Source organism: Malus domestica, chromosome 05 (genome assembly GCF_042453785.1).
Source record: "Malus domestica chromosome 05, GDT2T_hap1".
NCBI lineage: Eukaryota > Viridiplantae > Streptophyta > Magnoliopsida > Rosales > Rosaceae > Malus > Malus domestica.
This window is the reverse complement of record NC_091665.1, coordinates 22189774-22213935: the sequence shown is the minus strand read 5'-3', so window position 1 is coordinate 22213935 and position 24162 is coordinate 22189774. Positions and strand designations below refer to the sequence as shown.

At 39.6% G+C, this 24162-nt stretch overlaps 1 protein-coding gene and 1 long non-coding RNA gene across 2 annotated transcripts; one reads left to right on the top strand and one right to left on the bottom strand.

The window, feature by feature from the left end:
- Positions 1-15872: 15872 nt before the first annotated feature.
- On the top strand, positions 15873-19705 carry LOC139196438 (uncharacterized). Its single transcript, XR_011581360.1, has 2 exons — positions 15873-16680; positions 18414-19705. It is a non-coding gene; the product is annotated as an uncharacterized lncRNA (long non-coding RNA).
- Positions 19706-20855: 1150 nt separating this feature from the next.
- Positions 20856-21359, bottom strand: LOC139196138 (uncharacterized). The gene has a single exon (XM_070821800.1). The coding sequence runs from the start codon at positions 21357-21359 to the stop codon at positions 20856-20858; it is 504 nt and encodes a 167-aa protein (XP_070677901.1).
- Positions 21360-24162: the final 2803 nt, after the last annotated feature.

The window sequence follows — 24162 nt, the reverse complement described above, 5'->3', positions numbered from 1 at the left end:
ACTTCCTTCAGTTGTGCAGCCACCTACACTTGAACTTAAGCCATTGCCAAGCCATTTAAAGTATGTTTTCTTGGGCGATGATGAGACGTTGCCCGTCATCATCTCAAGCACACTCACGGCATAAGAGGAGGAAAAGTTGGTAAGGGTGCTAAGGGAGTACAAAACAACAATTGGGTGGACATTGGCCGACATAAAAGGAATCAGTCCCACCACTTGCATGCATCGCATACTTTTGGAGGAGGGGTTTAAAACATCTCGAGAAGCTCAACGCCGACTCAACCCTCCAATGATGGAAGTTGTGAAGAAGGAAATAATCAAGCTTTTAGATTGTGGAGTGATCTATCCTATTTCCGATAGTCGTTGGGTTTCGCCTGTTCAATGTGTCCTAAAGAAATCCGGAGTAACTGTGGTGACAAATGCCGAAAATGAGCTTGTGCCTACTCGAATCTAAACAGGTTGGAGGGTGTGTATCGATTACAGGAAGCTAAATGCCACCACTAAGAAGGACCACTTCCATTTGCCATTCATTGATCAAATGCTTGAGAGGTTAGCGGGTTATGCTTTCTATTGTTTTCTTGATGGTTATTCTGGTTATAATCAAATTGTCATAACACCCGAGGACCAAGAAAAAACCACTTTCACATGCCTCTTTAGTACATTTGCTTATCGCCGCATGCCATTTGGTTTATGTAATGCACCTACCATATTTCAAAGATGCATGATGAGCATATTTTCTGATTATGTTGAGAAAATTATTGAAGTTTTTATGGATGATTTCAGCGTTTTTAGTGATTCATTTGATGGTTGTTTGCATAATCTCAGTTTGATCTTAAAACGATGTGTTGAAACTAACCTTGTTCTCAATTGGGAAAAATGTCATTTCATGGTTAAACAAGGCATAGTTTTAGGACATATCATCTCTGAAAAAGGAATGGAGGTTGATAAATCAAAGATCGATCTTGTACGTCACTTACCCTTTCCTACTTTGGTTAGAGAGGTTCGCTCTTTTCTTGGACATGCAGGTTTCTATCGAAGATTTATCAAAGATTTCTCAAAGGTTTCCCAACCTCTTTGCCGTCGCCTTCAAAAAGATGTGGCGTTTGACTTCAATAAGGAGTGCATGGCATCCTTCAAACAACTCAAGGAGTTGCTGACCACGGCTCCCATTATTGTTCCACCGGATTGGAGCCTTCCTTTTGAGCTCATGTGTGACGCATCCGATTATGTTTTAGGGGCTTTTTTAGGACAAAGGAAGGATAAGAGGCCGCATATCATCTACTATGCTTCACGGACGTTGAATGATGCCCAATTAAACTATTCCACAATGGAAAAAGAACTTATTGCCGTTGTCTTTGCTTTAGATAAATTTCGATCATATTTAATTGGTACTAAAGTACTTGTTTTCACTGATCATGCAGCTTTAAAATATTTGCTCAGCAAGAAGGAGGCCAAGCCAAGGCTAATTCGATGGATATTGCTTCTCCAAGAGTTCGACATTGAGATTTGAGACAAAAAGGGAAGTGAAAACGTGGTGGCTGACCACCTAAGCCGTATGATGCATAATGAGGAGTCCCTACCCATTGCTGAAACGTTTCCTGATGAACAATTGATGTCCATTAAGGTAAGTGAACCTTGGTATGCTGATTTGGTGAACTTTTTGGTGTCTAAACAAATTCCAAGCACTCTTACTAAACACCAACGTGATAAGCTTAGAAATGATGCACGGTTTTATGTGTGGGATGATCCATATTTGTGGAAATATTGCCCGGATCAGATTATTCGCCGATGTGTGCATGATTCTAAGTTTCATTCCATTTTAAGCTTTTGTCATACATATGCATGTGGTGGGCACTTTGGCACACAAAGAACAGCACTTAAGGTATTACAATGTGGATTCTATTGGCCTAGTGTTTTTAAGGATGCTAGAACTTTTTGCTTAACATGTGATAAATGCCAAAGAATGGGTAACATAGGTGCTAGGGATCAAATGCCACAAGTTTCTATCCTTAATGTTGAAATTTTTTATGTATGGGGTATTGATTTTATGGGTCCCTTCCTTTCCTCGTATGGTTTCATGTATATTTTGCTTGCGGTGGATTATGTGTCGAAGTGGGTGGAAGCAAAAGCCACTCGGACTAATGATTCTAAAGTGGTTGCAGATTTTATTAGAACTAACATATTTGCAAGGTTTGGCATACCACGAGTAATCATCAATGATGGAGGGTCTCACTTTTGCAATCAAACCATTGCGGCGTTGTTGAGGAAGTACAATGTCAACCATAAGGTTTCTACACCTTACCATCCTCAAACCAATGGGCAAGCCGAGGTGTCTAATAGGGAGATCAAGCAAATTCTAGAGAAGACCATTGGGCTAACAAGAAAGGATTGGAGCTTGCGTTTGGAAGATGCGTTGTGGGCATATCGCACGGCATATAAAACACCCCTTGGCATGTCCCCATTTCGGCTCATCTATGGCAAACCATGCCATCTTCCCGTAGAATTGGAGCACAAGGCGCATTGGGCCGTCAAAACATTCAACATGGACCTTGACACCGCTGGAATTCATAGAAAGCTCCAATTAAATAAACTTGAGGAGATTAGGCATAAGGCTTATGAAAATGCCCGAATTTACAAGGAGAAGACGAAGGCTTTCCATGACAAGATGATTCGAGGCAAATCATTCTCCATTGGGCAGAAAGTGTTACTCTTTAATTCCCATCTTCGCTTGTTTCCTGGTAAGTTGCGTTCCAAATGGATTGGTCCTTTTGTGGTTACTAATGTTTTTCCTCATGGTACAATCCAAATAAAAGTTTGAAGACACAACAAGAATTCAAGGTAAATGGGCATCGTTTGAAGCCCTATTATGAGGCCTTTGAGGAGCAAGTCGTGGAGAATGTACCCCTCCATGCCGTGGGCCCTGTTTAAGCTTAAATGGAGGTATCGTCCGGCTGGAAGACGTTAAAGCAAGCGCTTCTTAGGAGGCAACCCATGTATTCAAATGAGGAAGATTTTTTAATCGCTCCACAAGCAGTTTTGCATTTCTAAAAACCTTCCCTTTTCTGCATTTTTATTTTGCCTGATTGTCATTTTTTTATTTATTTGTTTGTTGCTTATTTAATTATTTTTGGGTTTGGATTTATTTTTGAGACATTGACAGATATGCAAGGTATTTTCACATTAAAATTCGTGGAAAAGAAACAGGAGACAGAAAAATACAAGAGAGAACCTTCACAAAGGCTGTTTGGGAGAAGTCTCAGTAGTCGGCGGAACCTCAGCAGTCGGCGGGGCCACAGAAGGAGGAGGTATCAGAGGTTGATCATTTGGAACTTCACTACGCGGTACAGCCTCAGAAGACAAAGGCAAATACTGTTGGAACAAACCCACAAACCTCCGATGATCAAGTAAAATTTGACAATCAGATTCCTGCATCTGGTCAATTTTCCTCTTTATGTTTGTGGCATAGTTGTGTGTGAGCTTGTGCAACTGTTTATTCTCATGCTTGAGCCCTCTAATCTCCTGTTTGAGACTCATCACTTCAGCCACCAATGATTCAACTTGAAGGGTTCGAGCAAATAGGCGTTAGGCTATGTTAGACACAGAACCCGCACATTGCATACTAAGACCCAGAGACTCCTTAACAGCCAACTCATCAGACCATTTTGAAACCAGTCTGTTATCTTTATGAGTGACAAGGTTCCGGGCCACCACCGCAGTAGTCAGGTCATTCTTCATCACCGAATCCCCAATGGTAAGAGGACCAATAGGGGATATGAAGGATGGGCGCCATATGTTGTCTGGATAAGGCATGGCAACCTCTTCACCAAGGTTCAAGTCAAAACGACGGTCGGAAGGGCCAGACATTTTCAAAGGTGTTGAAGAAAGAAGTGGTCAGACAAGTCAAGATATTAAAAGTGCATGAAGGTAGTTTATACAAGCGCAAATTCAAGTGTGATTTGGAATGAACTGCGAGCCTCTATAAAAATCAACACTCGATGGAATTTCAAATATTAAAGAAGCGAGCTCAGAATTCAAAGAGGCCAATTCAAAAATCAAAGAAGCGCTAGCTTTCTTAAAAGTTGGGCTTGTTCAGAAACCACGGGCCATCCTTTGTTCCAGATTTGTCCGCACTCGTCACATGCAACCTCTGCACTCGACGGAGCTCAGAACTCGAAGAGGCAAGCTCAGAAATCGGAGAGCCATCTACTTTTCCAGATGTGTCAACATCTCTTACATGCACACTCAGCTTTGTGAAAAAAATCACGGGCAGTTTGTCGAAGCACCGATTCCAGATATCGAAGAGGCATCTGCTCTATCCAGACGTGTCAGCATCTGTCACATGGACACTCAGCATTGCAGAAATCACGGGCAATCTGTCGAAGATTTCTGGTGAAGTAGAAAGCACGTGAAGTTTAAGGTCAATCATCCAATGGTTGCCGACAAGAGTGAAAGAATAGTACCGGTTATTATTTCCTATAAATGTCGACCTTCACCCTCCATGGCAAGGCAGACATACATAACCTTCCGTCATCTCCGAGAATGCCATCCCAACAAACCCTCTCGAGTCACTCAATGTTCCTTATTCCTTGGGATACCTCTGCAAACAACTCATCCAAAGAAAAAGTATTTCATATCATGAAGGTTGAAAGCAAGAGTATCTCATATCATGCTTTCTCCCTGTCCTTCTCCTTGTCGTTGTTTTGGGACAAGGAGAAAGAGAGCAATCAGCCAGCACTTGTTATCAATCTTCCGATCTGGAACCGACTGCCTGGAACCCCTTCCTGATTGCTTACCTAGCCTTGCTCTCGAGTACTCATTTTCATCATTTTATGCTTCCTCTTCGTCTACCACATCTGCCTGGGGAACAGATAGGGGAAGTGAAAATGATACCTCGAAGCATATAGAGACAATTTGCCAATTCATCCTCAGCTAGGGACAAGGAGAAAGAAAGCAAGAGGTGGGCACTTGGAAAGATTGAAGAAAGAAACAGACCAACACCTCTACCTCATGCCTACCCGCCGTGCAGAAGAAACAAACAGAGAAGAATGCAGATTGCACAATCAAATCAACCCAGCAGAAGGAGTCTGATTTGAAACCAAGGAACTCTCATATTCCTCGCTAAGAATTCCAAACCAGTTCGAGATCAAAGCTGTGGAAAGATAACAAGATCATCTATCTCCAGAACCAGATTAACGTTCTTAAACTCTACTCTGTCTAAATTTTATTTTTCCATACTTGTCATGTTTATTCGTTATTTGTTTATGTGAGTTTATGCTTGAAACATTGACGACAATGTTTGATTTAAGTGTGGGGGGGGTAACCATTTTGTATGAAATTCTTTGCATGAAATTCGTAGGAGTTTATCACTCATTACTTCTAGTGTTGTTCCTTGCTGTTTTAAGTGTTTTTAAGCTGTTTTGGAGTGTTTCAGTGTGTTTTGACTTAAAAATCCGAAAATCTCATAAAAATTTGAAAAATTGTTTTGAAAAACCCAAAATGAGTTGTTTTTGTATGTTTATTTGTGTCTTAGGGTACCTTCCAATACAATGATGAGGATTTGGTTTTTAATTGCATGACTGTTAAAGAAAGTTATAAACATGGATGAAAATTTGATTTACTCTTTGGTTATGCTTGGTTGTGGTTATAATTTATGAATTCACATGCAATCATAAAGGAAAAATCAGTTTTGTAACATGCTTGAAAGAAGGAACTCAAATGTACGCTACAACCTTGTGACACTTAAGCCTAAACGTTTATTTGGAGAGTTAATAATATGTGCATCATTGTTTTCTAAAGTCGTTGCATGATCTCATTATTCTTTGCTTGGTTGCTACTTAGAAGGCGTTTCATCAGTTAGTTCCAAATGCTAGAACTCATGCTTATTTCATTCAAAGCATATTATTGATTTGCATAATACATATTCAAGATGAAGTTGTGTAGTGACCACCACAGCCAAATTGTCGTGCCCTATTTCATTATGTGCTTAAGTTTAACCCCATTGAGCCTTGTGTAGCCTATGTTCTTTGTTAACCCACACTATCCTCACCTAGCCTAGATTAGGACCATCCATACCCTTGTTCTTGAAGCATAGTAAAACATAATTTAGAAGGAATTCTTTTTGTTGACATTTTGCAGAAAAACAAGTGTGGGGGAAGTCAGTCTTGTGTGTGTGTGTGCCAAAGTCCTTAATAAGGCACGGGTAGAAACGAAAAAAAAAAAAACATTCGTGGAAAATAGAATGAAAAGAAGAAAAGTTGTGAAAAATAGCCCTAAGTGTTGCATGAATCTTCCCTTTGTATTTAAAAGTTGATTCTGCATTCTAAAGTGAATTCCAGCGTGTCTATTTCATTGCTTTGCTTGCTATCGCTTTAAGAACATTTGTTATAACTATCCTTTTTTTATTAGCCAATACCCCAAGCCCTGTTACAACCCTTGACTTCTATCTTGAGTGTTATGTATTTCAATTTGTGGAGTTTGAATTTGGTATGAGTGATAAGCTCATATTTATATATATTTTACATAAAATTCACTTGTCTTTTCTTAGTTAGTTCCTTATATTTTTGAGCTATTTACTATTTTTTTGTGTTTTGTGTGATTTATCAAGCAAAGAAAAGAAAAGTAGCACAAGTGAGTTATTAAGTAACAAATTCGTCAAAACTGCCTGTGCAGATTAGCTGACTTTGGAAGCATGTTACGAACAGCTCAGAATGAATTAGAGAATGAGCCTTATATGCGTGGAAAGCTACAGATGTCTATTTGCTGGACCAATTTACGGATTGTTAACATCATTTTTCTAGAAGAAGTTATGTGCATTGTAACACTGAAAGGTTCAGAAAAGGGTTAAGCAGATTTGGCTAATAAAATGAGAATGTAAAGGCACTTGTTTTGTGTTTTGCTTTGTCATCAACACTCAGCAGCAAATGGGGTTATGATTGCACTCATTTGGCTTTGGAGCAAGTGGAAATGCACAGCTAGAAGATGAACAAGGCACATGGAAGAAACAAGGACAACACACACACAAAGAGAAAGGCATGGCATGGACAGTTTGGCATGGGCAGAAAATGGGTGGATTGTTGGCTGAAATAATGAAGAACATGTGTGTGCAAATGCAAAGGAAAAACACACACACATGGGCAAAGGAAACACACACACATGGGCAAAGGAAAGGCACGGCATGGGCAGAAAATACACCACTACATTCACTCATTACCACAACACTCATCCTTGTCCCCTTCATTATTTCTGTTTTCATGCACCATTACTTTTAACCATTCCACCTCCCTTTCCTTTATCTACCATGTGCACAATCATTCATGTTCCCCACTTGCATTCATAGCTGCAACACCACTCCATTTCACCCCCCATCCTTTACATCATTACTTCACTTTCACCTTAGAATCATTGCTCACACAACCATTCATCCCTCCATGCCATGCACTTCCTCTATAAAAGGAAGTGTGTGTGGCAGCCATTACATTCAATTTTTGCTAGAGAATTCATCCCCATTTTGATACAACCTTCATCCAAACACTTCCATTCATCCTCACATCCATTCCTCCATACAAACAAACCTTCAAACACTCACCAACACCTTGTGCCGTAGCAAAGGAAGGGAAGGAAAGTGCTTGGATGTGCTTGCTGTCCAACTTGGATCGTTGAAGCGTTTAGGTGTTTTCTTTCTTTTGTTTTCAATGTCTAAATTTGTTTATATTTGCCTTGTAAGTATGAGAAACTAAACCCCCCTTAGCTAGGGGGAATTTGAAACCATGTTCATGCTTGCAATATGATTTGATTACTTTCAGTTGGGATTCATAAGTTGTGAATTCAATTTACTTATCCATTTGAATTAAACTGATTTATGTATGTTGGTTGAGAGTGCACGCTTAATTTCCATGCATAAATATGATGATAGGATATAAGGGAGTTTCACCTAATTGTTATGAACTTATATTCACAAGTAGTAAAGGTTGTTCGTCAGAACTGTGTTAAGTAAATTCTTGGCATAAGTTTCATGCAATTCATAGTGACAAGTGTTTTGTCAATGCTTATGATTTTCATAGAACTTAATGATTCTTTCTTGTATCTCTATTATGCAATTCATGTAGGGAACTTGTGGGGAATGCTTTGGGTTGTTGTATGCAATCATCCAATTCAATGAAATTAGGAAAATCTGAGGATTAATTTAAACGTACCTAATTAATCTGGGGTGTTGAGGTTCATGGTTTATTGAAAATCAATTTTCGTCCAAACTTAGTGTTAGTGGCAGAAATTGCCTTGGAGTTGTTTTTAGGTAGTTTTGAGTCTCTATAATCTGTTTTGGGTCTTGTGGCTTTGTTTTGAGTCTTGTGAGTCTATTCAAACGTTTTAACTTTGTTTTTATGTTTTTGAGTTAGTTTAGAGGTTTTAGCAAGCCCTCCTAATCCCCGGTTTAGAATGATCCCTACTTGCATTTATACTACAATTTGACAAGAAGAGGGTTTAATTTGAGTGCTTAACTTTCATCGCATCAAATTTTGGCGCCGTTGCCGGGGATTAGCAATTTTGCTAATCCCTTGTTATTTCTTTTTGTTTATTTTCATGTATTTTTGTTCCTAGTTGATGACTTGACTTGTTTTCTTGTTTTAGATGGTTTATGACTCGAAGTTCTCAACCTATTCATAAGCACATCCATGACTTTGACGACGATTTTGAACGAATTTTGAGACGAGCAAGGAATCAACAAGAACCCCAACCATCCCAACCTGCACTAGACCTTGGAGAAGACAAAGTAGAAGAGCAAGAGGAGCTTACGGCACAGGTTGTTAAGGAAGATCCCACCATGGCAGCAAATAATCGAACAATCAAGGAGCTTTCCGCTTCAGGATTGGACAATGCCGCTCCCCTATGCATCCAATACCCCATGGCTGCCCTAGGGAAGACGGACGAGTTCGAATTGAAATCAAGTTTGTTGCATCACATTCCTAAGTTCCACGGGATGTCCATGGAAGATCCTAATAAACACTTGAAGGAGTTTGAGGTTGTTTGTTCGAGTATGACTCCCGTGAATGTTGATTGGAGCATTTTGAAGATGAAGGCCTTTCCCTTTTCTCTCTTAGAAAAGGCTAAAGATTGGTTGTATGAGCTAGCCCCCCGGAACTGTCACATCATGGGAAAGTATGAAACGGGGCATTTTTGGAGAAGTTTTTCCTAACTTCTCGAGTCATTCTACTACGCAAAAGGATTAGTGGCATTCAGCAAAACCAAGGTGAATCCTTTCCCACGTACTATGAGCGTTTTAAAACCCTTGTTGCTTCATGTCCACAACACCAGATGAAGGAAGAGCTTCTTCTTCAATATTTCTACGAAATGCTTTTACCAATTGAACGCCAAATGCTAGACACCTCAGCGGGAGGAGCTTCGGTGGACAAAACACCTATGGCTGCCAAGACCTTAATTGCTAACCGAGCATTGAATGCTCAATAATATGAAGGCGTTGGTCAAAGGGACACCCCACGACAACAAGTGAATGAGGTAAGTTCCACATCCGACATTCAAAATCAATTAGCTAATCTTACTTCCATTGTGTCTCAGATGGCCGAAGGAATGAGGATGAAAAAACTAAGTGTATGTGGTGTGTGTTCTATCCAAGGACATGCCTCTGAAAAGTGCCCTCAATTGATTGAAAATGGTGGATGGGAAAGCGCCAATGCAATTGGATTTCAAGGCCAAAATCAACCAAGGAACGATCCATATTCTAATACGTATAATCCAGGTTGGAGAGAGCATCCAAATTTCAGGTGGAAGGAGCCCCAACAACCCCAACAACAAGGAGGCTTTAGGTAGCAACCTCAGGGCTTTTATACCAAGCAATACGCATCAACACAAGCCCCACAACAACCTGCCCAAAACACCTCAGGTACATCTTTAGATAATGAGACACTTCTTAAGTTACTCACCAATTTGTCTCAGGGGCAAGAAAATCAAGCCAAAGCAATGCAAAACCAAGACAAAAGGGTGGACCAAATGGAGAAGCAAATTGGGCAGATTGCGGAGTTTATAGGACAATTCAGAGAGCAAGGTAAGTTGCCTAGTTCAACCGTTGTCAACCCAAATGGAGGATTCGAATCTGCCAAAGCTATGAGTTTACGAAGTGGAAAACAAGTTGGATCTGATCCCCAACCTTCCAAATCACGTTCCAATGAGGTTGAAGAGTTAATAATTGAAGAGAAGGAACAAAGCACTCCCACGGAAAGGGTGGAAACACATTTGCCGCAGGCCCCAAATGCTCCTAAACCATCCAATTCGGCCAACAAAGGTAAGGAAGTTCCAATTTTGGTTAATACTAACCATATTCCACCCAATGTACCCTTTCCTAGCAGATTTTTGCAAGCCAAGAATGAAGAGGAGGAAAGAGATTTTCTGGAGACGTTTAGAAAGGTGCATGTCAATATTCCACTCCTTGATGCTATAAAGCAATTCCCGAAGTATGCCAAGTTTTTTAAGAAGCTTTGTACAACAAGGAAATGTAGTCATGAGAAAGAAGTGGTACATGTAAGCGAGAATGTCTCTGCAATGTTACAAAGAAAGCTGTCACCCAAATGCAAAGATCCGGGTAGTTTCACAATTCCTTGTGTAATTGGTAATACAAAGTTTGAACATGCTATGCTAGATCTAGGTGCATCAATTAATGTCATGCCACATTCTGTTTATGCATCTATGAATCTAGGAGAGCTTAAACATGATGGTGTTGTTATTCAACTAGCCAATAGATCTAATGCCTACCCAAAAGGAGTTTTGGAAGATGTGTTGGTGCAGGTAGACCACTTAATTTTTCCTACAGATTTCTATGTGCTTGACATGGAGGATGCAGCCCACTCTCCACCATCATCAATCTTGCTTGGATGACCTTTCATGAAAACAGCTCAAACCAAGATTGATGTGGCTAAGGGAGCATTAACAATGGCATTTGGTGGTGATATGATTCACTTTAAAATTCCTGAATCTAATGTGAATTTTACTGATGTTCGTTCTTATTTTGCCATTGATGTAATTAAAGATATAGGGCAAGAATCTTCAGCACCAACCAAGAAGGATGAATTTCCAACCACCAACGAAGAGGGAATTGGAGTGGAGCACAAAGAACACACCACTGACCTCCAAATGCATAATTTGGCCGAAAGCACATTTGGAAAATCTGTTGACAGTGCTGCCACTTCATTGGAACACATTAGTAAGCCACCTATTTCAATTTCGATTCCCATTTCAACTAATAGGTTGTTACCTTGTATGGTGCAGGTCCCCAATCGAATCCGAACTGGTGGGAATGAATACATTGACTTTAGGATGCTCAACGCCCCAATCAGGAATGATTACTATTCCCTTCCATTCAGAGAGCCAATGTATGAGTATTTTGAGGAGCATACCGTGGAGGACATACCCCTCCATACCGTGGGTCCTATTCAAGCTTAACTGGAGGTATCGTCCGGCTGCAAGACGTTAAAGCAAGCGCTTCTTAGGAGGCAACCCATGTATTCAAATAAGGAAGATTTTTGAATTGCTCAACAATCAGTTTTGCATTTCTAAAAACCTTTCCTTTTCTGTAGTTTTATTTTGCCATGATTGACATTTTTATTTGTTGCTTGTTTAATTGTTTTTGGTGTGGGTTTATTTTTGAAACACTGACAGTTATGCAAGGTATTTTTACATTCATAAAAAAGGAATGAACATTAAGCAGATAAATACAAGAGGGAGCCTTCACAAAGGCTGCTTAGGAGAAGTCTCAGTAGTCGGTGGAGCCTCAGCAGTCGGCGGAGTCCCAGAAGCATGAGGCATCGGAAGTTGATCATTTGGAGCTTCATTACACGGTACAGCCCCAAAAGACGAAGGCAAAAGCTGTTGGAACAAACCCACAAACCTCTAATGATCAAGTAAAATCTGACTATTAGATTCCTGCATCAGGTCAATCTTCCTCTTCATGTTTGTAGCATAGTTATGTGCGAGCCTGTGCAACTGATTATTGTCATGCTTAAGCCCTCTAATCTCCTACTTGAGACTCGTCATTTCAGCCGCCAATGATTCAACTTGACGGGTTCGGGCAAATAGGCGTTGGGCCATATTAGACACGGAACCTATGCACTGCACACTGAGAGCCAGAGAATCCTTAACAGCCAACTCATCAGACCGTTTGGCAAGTAGTTTGTTATCTTTGGGAGTGACAAGATTCATGGCCACCACCGCAGCTCTCATATCATTCTACATCACCGAATCCCTAACGGTAAGGGGACCAGTAGGGGATATGAAGGATGGGCGCCATATGTTGTTTGGAGAAGGCGGGACTGCCTCTTCACCGAGGTTCAAGTCAAAACGACGGTCGGAAGGGCCAAACATTTTCAGAGGTGTTAAAGAAAGAAGAGGTCGGACAAGTCAAGATCGTATAAGTGCAAGAAGGGAGTTTTTACATGCAGAAATTCAAGTGTGCTTTGAACGTCCTGCGTACCTCTATAAAAATCAGCACGCGATTGGATTTCAGAGATCGAAGAGGCGAGCTCAGAAATCGAAGAGGCCAACTAAAAAAATCAAAGAGGCGCTAGCTTTCTCAAAAGCTGGGCTTGCTCAGAAACCACGACCAATCTTCTTTTCCAGATTTGTCCGCACTTGTCACATGCAACCTCTGCACTCGATAGGATTTCGGAGATCGAAAAGGCAATTCTAGATATCGGAGAGGCATCTGCTTTTCTAAACGTGTCAGGTTCTGTCACAAGCAAAGTAAGTTTTACGTAAATCACAGGCAGTTTGTCGAAGCGCCGATTCCAACCATCTGCTTTTCTAGACGTGTCAACATATGTCACATGCAGAGTTAGCTTTGCGGAAATCACGAGCAGTTTGTCGAAGCGTTTTTTTCAGACGTGTCAACATCTGTCACATGCAGAGTCAGCTTTGCGGAAATTACGGGCAATCTGTCGAAGATCTCTTGTGAAATAGAAAGCACGTGAAGTTTACTATTAAATCATCCAATGGTTGCTGACAAGAGTGAAAGAATAGTACCGGTTATTAATTCCTATAAATGTCACCCTTCACCCTCCATTGCAAGGCAGACATACATAACCCTTCTTCTTATCCGAAAATGCTTTTCCAACAAACCCTCTCGAGTCACTCAGTGTTCCTTATTCCTTGAGGTACCTCTGCAAACATCTCATCCAAAGCAAAAGTATTTCATATCATGAAGGTTGAAAGGAAGAGTATCTCATATCATGCTTTCTCCCTGTCCTTCTCCTTGTCGTTGTTTTAGGACAAGGAGAAAGAGAGCAATCAGCCAGTACTTGGTATCAATCTTCCGATCTGGAACCGATTGCTTGGAACCCCTTCCTGATTGCTTACCTAGCCTTGCTCTCGAGTATTCATCTTCATCATTTTATGCTTCCTCTTCGTCTACCACATCTGCCTGGGGAACAGATAAGGGAAGAGAAAATAATACCTCGAAGCATGTGGAGATAATTTTCCAATTCTTCCTCAGCTAGGGACAAGGAGAAAGAAAGCAAGAGGTGGGCACTTAGAGAGATTGAAAAAAGAAACAGACCAACACCTCTACCTCGTGCCTGCCCGCCATGCAGAAGAAACAAGCAGAGAAGAATGCAGACTGCACAATCAAATCAACCCAGCAGAAGGAGTCTGATTTGAAACCAAGGAACTCTCATATTCCTCGCTCAGAATTCCAAACCAGTTCGAGATCAAAGCTGTGGAAAGATAACAAGATCATTTATCTCCAAAACCAGATTTGCATTCTTAAACTCTACTCTGTCTAATTTTTACTTTGCCATACTTGTCATGTTTATTCGTTGTTTGTTTGTGTGAGTTTATGCTTGAAACATTGAGGACAATGTTTGATTTAAGTGTAGGGGTAACCATTGTTTTGCATGAAATTTGTAGGAGTTTCTCACCCATTACTTCTAGTGTTGTTCCTTGCTGTTTTAAGTGTTTTAAGCTGTTTTGGAGTGTTTCAGTGTGTTTTGACTTAAAAATCCGAAAATCTCATAAAAATTTGAAAAATTGTTTTGAAAAACCCAAAAAGAGTTGTTTTTGTATGTTTATTTGTGTCTTAGGGTACCTTCCAATACAATGATAAGGATTTGGTTTTTATTGCATGACTGTTAAAGAAAGTTATAAACATGGATGAAAATTTGATTTACTCTTTGGTGTATGCTTGGTTGTGGTTATAATTTATGATTTCACATGCAATCATAAAGGAAAAATCAGTTTTGTAACATGCTTGAAAGAAGGAACTCAAATGTACGCTACAACCTTTTGAGACTTGAGCCTAAACGTTTATTTGGAGAGTTAATAATCTGTGCATCATTGTTTTTTAAAGTCGTTGCATGATCTCATTATTCTTTGCTTGGTTGCTACTTAGATGGCGTTTCATCAGTTAGTTCCAAATGCTAGAACTCATGCCTATTTCATTCAAAGCATGTTATTGATTTGCATAATACATATTCAAGATGAAGTTGTGTAGTGACCACCACAGCCAAATTGCAGTGCCCTATTTCATTATGTCTTTAAGTTTAACCCCATTGAGCCTTGTGTAGCCTATGTTCTTTGTTAATCCACACTATCCTCACCTAGCCTAGATTAGGACCATCCATACCCTTGTTCTTGAAGCATAGTAAAACATAATTTAGAAGGAATTCCTTTTGTTGAACTTTTGTAGAAAAACAAGTATGGGGGAAGTGATTCTTGTGTATGTGTGTGTGCCAAAGTCCTTAATAAGGCACGGGTAGAAAAGAAAAAGAAAAAAGAAAACATTCGTGGAAAATAGAATGAAAAGAAGAAAAGTTGTGAAAAATAGCCCTAAGTGTTGCATGCATCTTCCCTTTGTATTTAAAAGTTGATTCTGCATTCTGAAGTGAATTCCAAAGTGTCTATTTCACTGCTTTGCTTGCTATCGCTTTAAGAACATTTGTTATTCCTATCCTTTCTTTATTAGCCAATACTCCAAGCCCCGTTACAACCATTGACTTCTATCTTGAGTGTTATGTGTTTCAATTTGTGGAGTTCGAATTTGGTATGAGCATATGGTGTCACTGGTTCTCGCATCCAAGTAGTAGCATTCCATTCATGAGATCATATCTAAACATGCTTATTAATACCAGAAAATGCTTTCTTGTTATACATATATATGAGTACTAGTTTTCATGTTTACATCAATCTTCTCACATGTACCTAGTGTAGGGTGTGTAGTCAGAAAATCTGAGTGAAAATTGAGTGCATATCTTGTAAGGAATGGAGCAAATTCTCTAAGGCATGTTACTACATTCAAAACATCATTTTAATTGGTTAAATGTGAACTAGTAAGTGGTGACTGTGATTATGTATGTGCTCAAGTTTTAAGTTGACTAAAATCTGTGGGAATGATGATTTTTAACTTGTCATGTGCGTTGGAAATCCTTGAGGCAAACGTTGAAAGGTTTAGGTTGTGTTTTGTTTTCTTTATTTTGCTCGAGGACTTGCAAAAGCTAAGTGTGGGGGTATTTGATAAGCTCATATTTATATATATTTTACATAAAATTCACTTGTCTTTTCTTAGTTAGTTCCTTATATTTTTGAGCTATTTACTATGTTTTTGTGTTTTGTGTGATTTATCAAGCAAAGAAAAGAAAAGTAGCACAAGTGAGTTATTAAGTAACAAATTCGTCAAAACTGCCTGTGCAGATTAGCTGACTTTGGAAGCATGTTACGAACAGCTCAGAATGAATGAGAGAATGAGCCTTATATGTGTGGAAATCTACGGATGTCTATTTTCTGGAGAAATTTACGGATTGTTAATATCATGTTTCTAGAAAACGTTATGGTCATTGTAACACTTAAAGGTTCAGAAAAGGGATAAGCAGATTTGACTAATAAAATGAGAAAGTAAAGGCACTTGTTTTGTGTTTTTCTTTGTCATCAACACTCAGCAGCAAATGGGGTTATGATTGCACTCATTTGGCTTTGGAGCAAGTGGAAATGCACAGCTAGAAGATGAACAAGGCACATGGAAGAAACATGGATAACACACACACAAAGAGAAAGGCATGGCATGGACAGTTTGGCATGGGCAGAAAATGGGTGGATTGTTGGCTGAAATAATGAAGAACATGTGTGTGCAAATGCAAAGGAAAAACACACACACATGGGCAAAGGAAACACACAAACGTGGGCAAAGGAAAGGCACGGCATGGGCAGAAAATACACCACTACATTCACTCATTACCACAACACTCATCCTTGTCCCCTTCATTATTTCTGTTTTCATGCACCATTACATTTAACCATTCCACCTCCCTTTCCTTTATCTACCATGTGCACAATCATTCATGTTCCCCACTTGCATTCATAGCTGCAACACCACTTCATTTTACCCTCCATGCTTTGCATCATTACTTCACTTTCACCTTTGAATCATTGCTCACACAACCATCCATCCCTCCATGCCATGCACTTCCTCTATAAAAGGAAGTGTGTGTGGCTGCCATTACATTCAATTTTTGCTAGAGAATTCATCCCCATTTCGATACAACCTTCATCCAAACACTTCCATTCATCCTCACACCCATTCCTCCATACAAACAAACCTTCAAACACTCACCAACACCTTGTGCCGTAGCAAAGGAAGGGAAGGAAAGTGCTTGGATGTGCTTGCTGTCCAACTTGGATCGTTTGAGCGTTTAGGTGTTTTCTTTCTTTTGTTTTCAATGTCTAAATTTGTTTATCTTTGCTTTGTAAGTATGAGAAACTAAACCCCCCTTAGCTAGGGGGAATTCGAAACCATGTTCATGCTTGCAATATCATTTGATTACTTTCAGTTGTGATTCATAAGTTGTGAATTCAATTTACTTATCCATTTGAATTAAAACTGATTTGTGTATGTTGGTTGAGAGTGCACGCTTAATTTCCATGCATAAATATGATGCTAGGATAAAAGGGAGTTTCACCTAATCGTTATGAACTTATATTCACAAGTAGTAAAGGTTGTTCGTCACAACCGTGTTAAGTAAATTCTTGGCATAAGTTTCATGCAATTCATAGTTACAGGTGTTTCATCAATGCTTATGATTTTCATAGAACTTAATGATTCTTGCTTGTATCTCTATTATGCAATTCATGTAGGGAACTTGTGGGGAATGCTTTGGGTTGTTGTATGCAATCATCCAATTCAATGAAATTAGGAAAATCTGAGAATTAATTTAAGCATACCTAATTAATCTGGGGTGTTGAGGTTCATGGTTTATTGAAAAGCAACTGGAAATCATTTTATATGCAAATGTGTCATGTGTGGAGAAGAACCCTCTAGCTAGCCCATCATCTATGGTTTAACCCATCACCCATCAATTCACCTAAATTTGTCTTAGAATCTGTTGAAATTATTCTTGCTTTGTTTTCCTTATTTTCGTCCAAAACCAAAATCCCCTTATTTTATTAAAGTCATATTAGTTAGTACTTGTTTTAGATTGTGTTTTTAAGTGTTTTAAGTCAAGATAAAATCAATTTTCCTCCAAACTTAGTGTTAGTGGCAGAAACTGCCTTGGAGTTGTTTTTAGGCAGTTTTGAGTCTCTATAATCTGTTTTGAGTCTTGTGGCTTTGTTTTGAGTCTTGTGAGTCTATTCAAACGTTTTTACTTTGTTTTTATGTTTTTGAGTTAGTTTAGAGATTTTAGCAAGCCCTCCTAATCCCCGGTTTAGAACGATTTCTACTTCCATTTATACTACAATTTGACAACAAGAGGGTTTAATTTGAGTGCTTAACTTTCATCGCATCAATGAGCATATGGTGTCACTGGTTCTCGCATCTAAGTAGTAGCATTCCATTCATGAGATCATATCTAAACATGCTTATTAATACCAGAAAATGCTTTCTTGTTATACATATATGTGAGTACTAGTTTTCATGTTTACATCAATCTTCTCACATGTACCTAGTGTAGGGTGTGTAGTCAGAAAATCTGAGTGAAAATTGAGTGCATATCTTGTAAGGAATTGAGCAAATTCCCTAAGGCATGTTACTACATTCAAAACATCGTTTTAATTGGTTAAATGTGAACTAGTAAGTGGTGACTGTGATTAAGTATGTGCTCAAGTTTTAAGTTGACTAAAATCTGTGGGAATGATGATTTTTAACTTGTCATGTGCGTTGGAAATCTCTGAGGCAAACGTTGGAAGGTTTAGGTTGTGTTTTGTTTTCTTTATTTTGCTCAAGGACTAGCAAAAGCTAAGTGTGGGGGTATTTGATAAGCTCATATTTATATATATTTTACATAAAATTCACTTGTCTTTTCTTAGTTAGTTCCTTATATTTTTGAGCTATTTACTATGTTTTTGTGCTTTGTGTGATTTATCAAGCAAAGAAATGAAAAGTAGCACAAATGAGTTATTAAGTAACAAATTCGTCAAAACTGCCTGTGCAGATTAGCTGACTTTGGAAGCATGTTACGAACAGCTCAGAATGAATGAGAGAATGAGCCTTATATGTGTGGAAATCTACGGATGTCTATTTTCTGGAGCAATTTACGGATTGTTAATATCATCTTTCGAGAAGAAGTTATGGGCATTCTAACACTGAAAGGTTTAGAAAAGGGCTAAGCAGATTTGGCTAATAAAATGAGAAAGTAAGGGCACTTGTTTTGTGTTTTGCTTTGTCATCAACACTCAACAGCAAATGGGGTTATGATTGCACTCATTTGGCTTTGGAGCAAGTGGAAATGCACAGCTAGAAGATGAACAAGGCACATGGAAGAAACATGGACAGCACACACACAAAGAGAAAGGCATGGCATGGACAGTTTGACATGTGCAGAAAATGGGTGGATTGTTGGCTGAAATAATGAAGAACCTGTGTGTGCAAATGCAAAGGAAAAACACACATACATGGGCAAAGGAAACACACACACATGGGCAAAAGAAAGGCATGGCATGGGCAGAAAATACACCACTACATTCACTCATTACCACAACACTCATCCTTGTCCCCTTCATTATTTCTGTTTTCATGCACCATTACATTTAATCATTGCACTCAAGTGGTGCACATTCCTTGTCCCCTTCACCTATCAAATTTGATTCGCTTTCACCTCCACTACATGCACTCATTGATGCACCACTCCTCCACTTTCCTTGCCCATGTCGTGCATCATGAATCCACCTGCACCTATGACTAATTTCTGCACCATTCTACCTCCCTTTCCTTTATCTACCATGTGCACAATCATTCATGTTCCCCACTTGCATTCATAGCTGCAACACCACTCCATTTCACCCCCCATGCTTTGCATCATTACTTCACTTTCACCTTTGAATCATTGCTCACACAACCATCCATCCCTCCATGCCGTGCACTTCCTCTATAAAAGGAAGTGTGTATGGCAACCATGACATTCAATTTTTGCTAGAGAATTCATCCCCATTTCGATACAACCTTCATCCAAACACTTCCATTCATCCTCACATCCATTCCTCCATACAAACAAACCTTCAAACACTCACCAACACCTTGTGCCGTAGCAAAGGAAGGGAAGGAAAGTGCTTGGATGTGCTTGCTGTCCAACTTGGATCGTTGGAGCGTTTAGGTGTTTTCTTTCTTTTGTTTTCAATGTCTAAATTTGTTTATCTTTGCTTTGTAAGTATGAGAAACTAAACCCCCCTTAGCTAGGGGGAATTCGAAACCATATTCATGCTTGCAATATGATTTGATAACTTTCAATTGTGATTTATAAGTTGTGAATTCAATTTACTTATCCATTTGAATTAAAACTTATTTGTGTATGTTGGTTGAGAGTGCACGCTTAATTTCCATGCATAAATATGATGCTAGGATATAAGGGAGTTTCACCTAATCGTTATGAACTTATATTCACAAGTAGTAAAGGTTGTTCGTCACAACCGTGTTAAGTAAATTCTTGGCATAAGTTTCATGCAATTCATAGTTACAAGTGTCTCGTCAATGCTTATGATTTTCATAGAACTTAATGATTCTTGCTTGTATCTCTATTATGCGATTCATGTAGGGAACTTGTGGGGAATGCTTTGGGTTGTTTTATGCAATCATCCAATTCAATGAAATTAGGAAAATCTGAGGATTAATTTAAGCGTACCTAATTAATCTGGGGTGCTGAGGTTCATGGTTTATTGAAAAGCAACTGGAAATCGTTTTATATGCAAGTGTGTCATGTGTGGAGAAGAACCCTCTAGCTAGCCAATCATCCATAGTTTAACCCATCACCCATCAATTCACCAAAATTTGTCTGAGAATCTGTTTAAATTATTCTTGCTTTGTTTTCCTTATTTTCGTCCAAAACCAAAATCCCCTTATTTTATTAAAGTCATATTAGTTAGTACTTGGTTTAGATTGTGTTTTTAAGTGTTTTAAGTCAAGATAAAAACAATTTTCGTCCAAACTTAGTGTTAGTGGCAGAAACTACCTTAGAGTTGTTTTTAGGCAGTTTTGAGTCTCTATAATCTGTTTTGAGGCTTGTGGCTTTGTTTTGAGTCTTGTAAGTTTAATTTCATGCTTTTAAGTTTGTTTTCACATATTTAAGTCAGTTTCAAGTGTTTTAGCAATCCCTCCTAATCCTCAGCCTAGAACGATCCCTACTTACATTCTTTACTACAATTGACAACAAGAGGGTTTAATTTGTGTGTTAAGTTAATTTTCGCATCATCGCCTTTCTCTAATCGTCTGGTAATGCCTTAACAACACAAACCTCAATAGTGTCTTTCCGTTCTAACAAGAAAGGTAAGGACATGACCCATGTATAGATCACGCAATCGCATTGGAAAACTTGCTGATTAATCAAGGCTAAGTGTGCTTGTCGTGACACAGGTATTTCTCGGCCTAATTTACCCCCCAAGAGTTATGCTCCGAAGGTTATTTGAGCTAATTCGTCGGCATCGGTGTTATGAACTCGTGAAATGTGTTTGAAAGTAACGCCGTCAAAAGACTCGGCCAAATAACTGGCAACCATGTGGTAGGGCGCCAGAGTACAACTCATGAAATGAAAAGTCCCATTGAGTTGATTAATTACAAGTTCGGAGTCCCCAAGAACAAGGACACGAGTCGCCCGCAAATCGTGTAGTACACCAAGGCCTATGACAAAGGCTTCGTATTTGGCCTGATTATTCGAATAATCGAAATCGAGCTTAAGAGAGAAATACCAGGGATTATGAGTGGGTGATTGAATAACAATCCCAACACCAGCCGAGATTGAAGTACTAGAACCATCAAAGTACATCATCCAGTAATTATCACGTGTTTCTAGCATACTGATTTCAACGTCATTGCCTCCAAACTCGTACGAGGAAGGGTGTTGGGCCAAGAAATCAGCCAATGCTTGGCCTTTGACAGCTTTCTGGGGCATATATTGCAAGTTGAACTCAGAGAGGGCTATCGTCCACTTACCGATTCGGCCCTCTATGATCGACCAAGTGAGTATTAACGAATGACATCAATCTGGGCGATGACCTTAGTGACTGACAGGAGCATGTAATGTCTGAGTTTTGATGCAGCGAAAAATAAGGCAAGACAAAGCTTCTCGACAGCGGAGTAATTAATCTCTGGTGGATTGAGATTTTGGCTAAGGTAAAAAATGGCATGTTCTCGCCCAGCGTCATTGTCTTGTGCAAGAAGGCATTCGAAGGATTCTTCGGCTGCCAAATATATAGCTTAAGAGGTTTGCTACGTCATGATGGGACGAGGACAGGTGGAGTTGTTAGGGAGACCTTGATCTGTGTAAATGTCTCTTGGTGTTCTGCACGCCATTTGAAGATGTTAGAATCCTTAAGTTTCAAAAGTGTGGAGAAGGTTTTCATTTTCCCAGCCGAATTAGCAATAAATCGACGGAGAAAGTTAATCTTGCCGAGCAACAATTGTAGTTGTTTCTTAGTCGTTGGGGATAGAGCATTGATGATTGTGCGAGCCTTGTTATCATCCACCTTAATACCACGATGATGTACGAGGATTCCTAAAAAATTGCCGGCTTATACGCCGAAAGCACATTTGGCAGGATTTATCTTAAGATTGTATCGGCGCATACGTAGGAAAGCCTGACGGAGGTCATCCAAGTGTGTCTGCCGACGTTTTAATTTGATTACAACATCGTCGATGTAGACCTCGAAGATGGTACTAATCAAATCATGAAAAATAGTGTTCATGGCTCGTTGGTATGTGGCATCGGCATTCTTGAGGCCGAATGGCATGACAACCCATTCGTATGTGCTGAGTGACCTGGGGCAACGAAAAGTGGTTTTATGGACATCAGCTTCGTCAATGAAAATTTAGTTATAACCAGCATGTCCATCCATAAAGGATAAGATCTCGTGGTGTGCTGCTGCGTCGATTAACAAATATGAAATTGGCATTGGATACTCGTCTTTAGGCGTTGACAAGTTCAAATTTAGAAAATCAATACATATGTGCAGGGCACCACTTTTCTTTAAAACGGGGCCGATATTCACCAGCCATTCGATGTATCGAGTTGTCTGAATAAACCCAGCTTTTAAAAGTCGAACAAGTTCATCTTTTATGCCGAGTTGTACTTCGATCGAGAATCGTCGAAGTGGTTGGCATAATGGTTTACACCTAGGTTTGATGCGCAATTCATGTTCAACTAGTGTATGATCTAGACCAAACATCTCATGGTAACTCCAAGCAAAACAATCCTTAAATTCTTTAAGCAAATTACAAAGCTCAATTTTTACATGTTGGGGTAACAAAGCACTAATGAACAAAGGTTGTGGCTCTTCAGCCGTTCCAACATTTATTTCCTTTAATGTATCTTTAACTTGAGGTTGACTATCCTCAAGCTCAGCCAGTGTAGCCTGAACTTTGTCTAGTGATAGTATGGGGTCGTTGTCTCATTTTTTGGCCAAAAATTTGACTAAGTTGACGCCCGAATTTGGGTGTTTGGAAATAGCGTACCAGTGGGCCAGCAGTCATTCCATGGTAGATGAAACCGTGGCTTGGCGTCTGTCTTGTCTTTCTTCAAGCATCAATGTCGGGGATCAGATCAGCCAACCCAAGTCTCACCAAATCCTGATGGACAATTTCGGCGCCTACCTTGATCGCTTTCTGGACTGAAATTCGAGTCGGTCGCCTTTCCTCGTTCAAACCCTGTTGGGTAATATAACTGACATGGTCATCGTAATACTGTGCCTGAATCATATTGGCTTCGAACGGCTGACTGTCGGCCAGATGAACCACAACTGATTTTCCATCCCAAAAGATAAGAACTTGATATAAAGAAAAGGGAATGCAATTCGTTTGATGAATCTAATCCCAACCGAGCAATGCATTATACTCCGTCTTGGAGTCGACGATAAAAAATATGATCATGTGATTGCAACTTGCAATGTTTACTTCTAAAAGGAGTACTCATTTGGTTTGGGATTTGTCACTGACGAAGCTGCTCATGTTTATTCCTGATGGGATGAGTTTGTCGTTGGATCATTGTAATGCTTTCATGACGGATATGGGCATGATATTGATCGTCGCCCTATAATCGATGAAAATTTTGGAGATTGGATAACCTTCAATGTGAGCCATGACATACAACGGCTTTAAATGTTGAAGATTAATCGAGGATAAGCGGGGAAACAATATGGCCAGAGCTGCTTTAAGTTTGTCGTCGTTATTTGCTTGCCCATCTTCAATGGTGGTGATGAAATCGACTTGTGTTGCTTCCTCAGCAACCATATCACCATCCAAGAAATTTGGTTGGTGTGCAGTTGGCTGGAATTCAGCAGGTAAAACATGAACCATGCTGATTTCCATGTTTTCAAAGACCGAATGGCCTATCGGATCTTGGTCGTCATCTTCCGGGTTATCGAGAGCTGCAGCATTGTGCGTTAGAGTATCCTCGACTTGATCATCGTATGCCTCAATAGGTACTTGCTCTTATGATATGTAACCCGACCTTGCTTCTTTCTAACTGTTATCTTCGATCCCATTCGTTTCTGGTGTTTGACTTTGCCCCTGCAATGCTTTATGAGCTCGTTCTTTATAGGCAATCCAGGGGTCCTTTGTGTCTATGTAGCCAGATGTGCCACCTGATCTTTTTCATCAGTCGTAAGACCAAAGAGAGATACGGCCGAGAAGACTTTGAAATGGTGTCGTAAGTATTGAAGGTCTTCAAGAGAAAAAGAAAGCTCGGCCATATCAATGTT

Bases quoted from the DNA above. Each gene is read 5' to 3' on its own strand.
- LOC139196138 (XM_070821800.1), bottom strand. From the start codon at position 21,359: ATGCCCCAGAAAGCTGTCAAAGGCCAAGCATTGGCTGATTTCTTGGCC.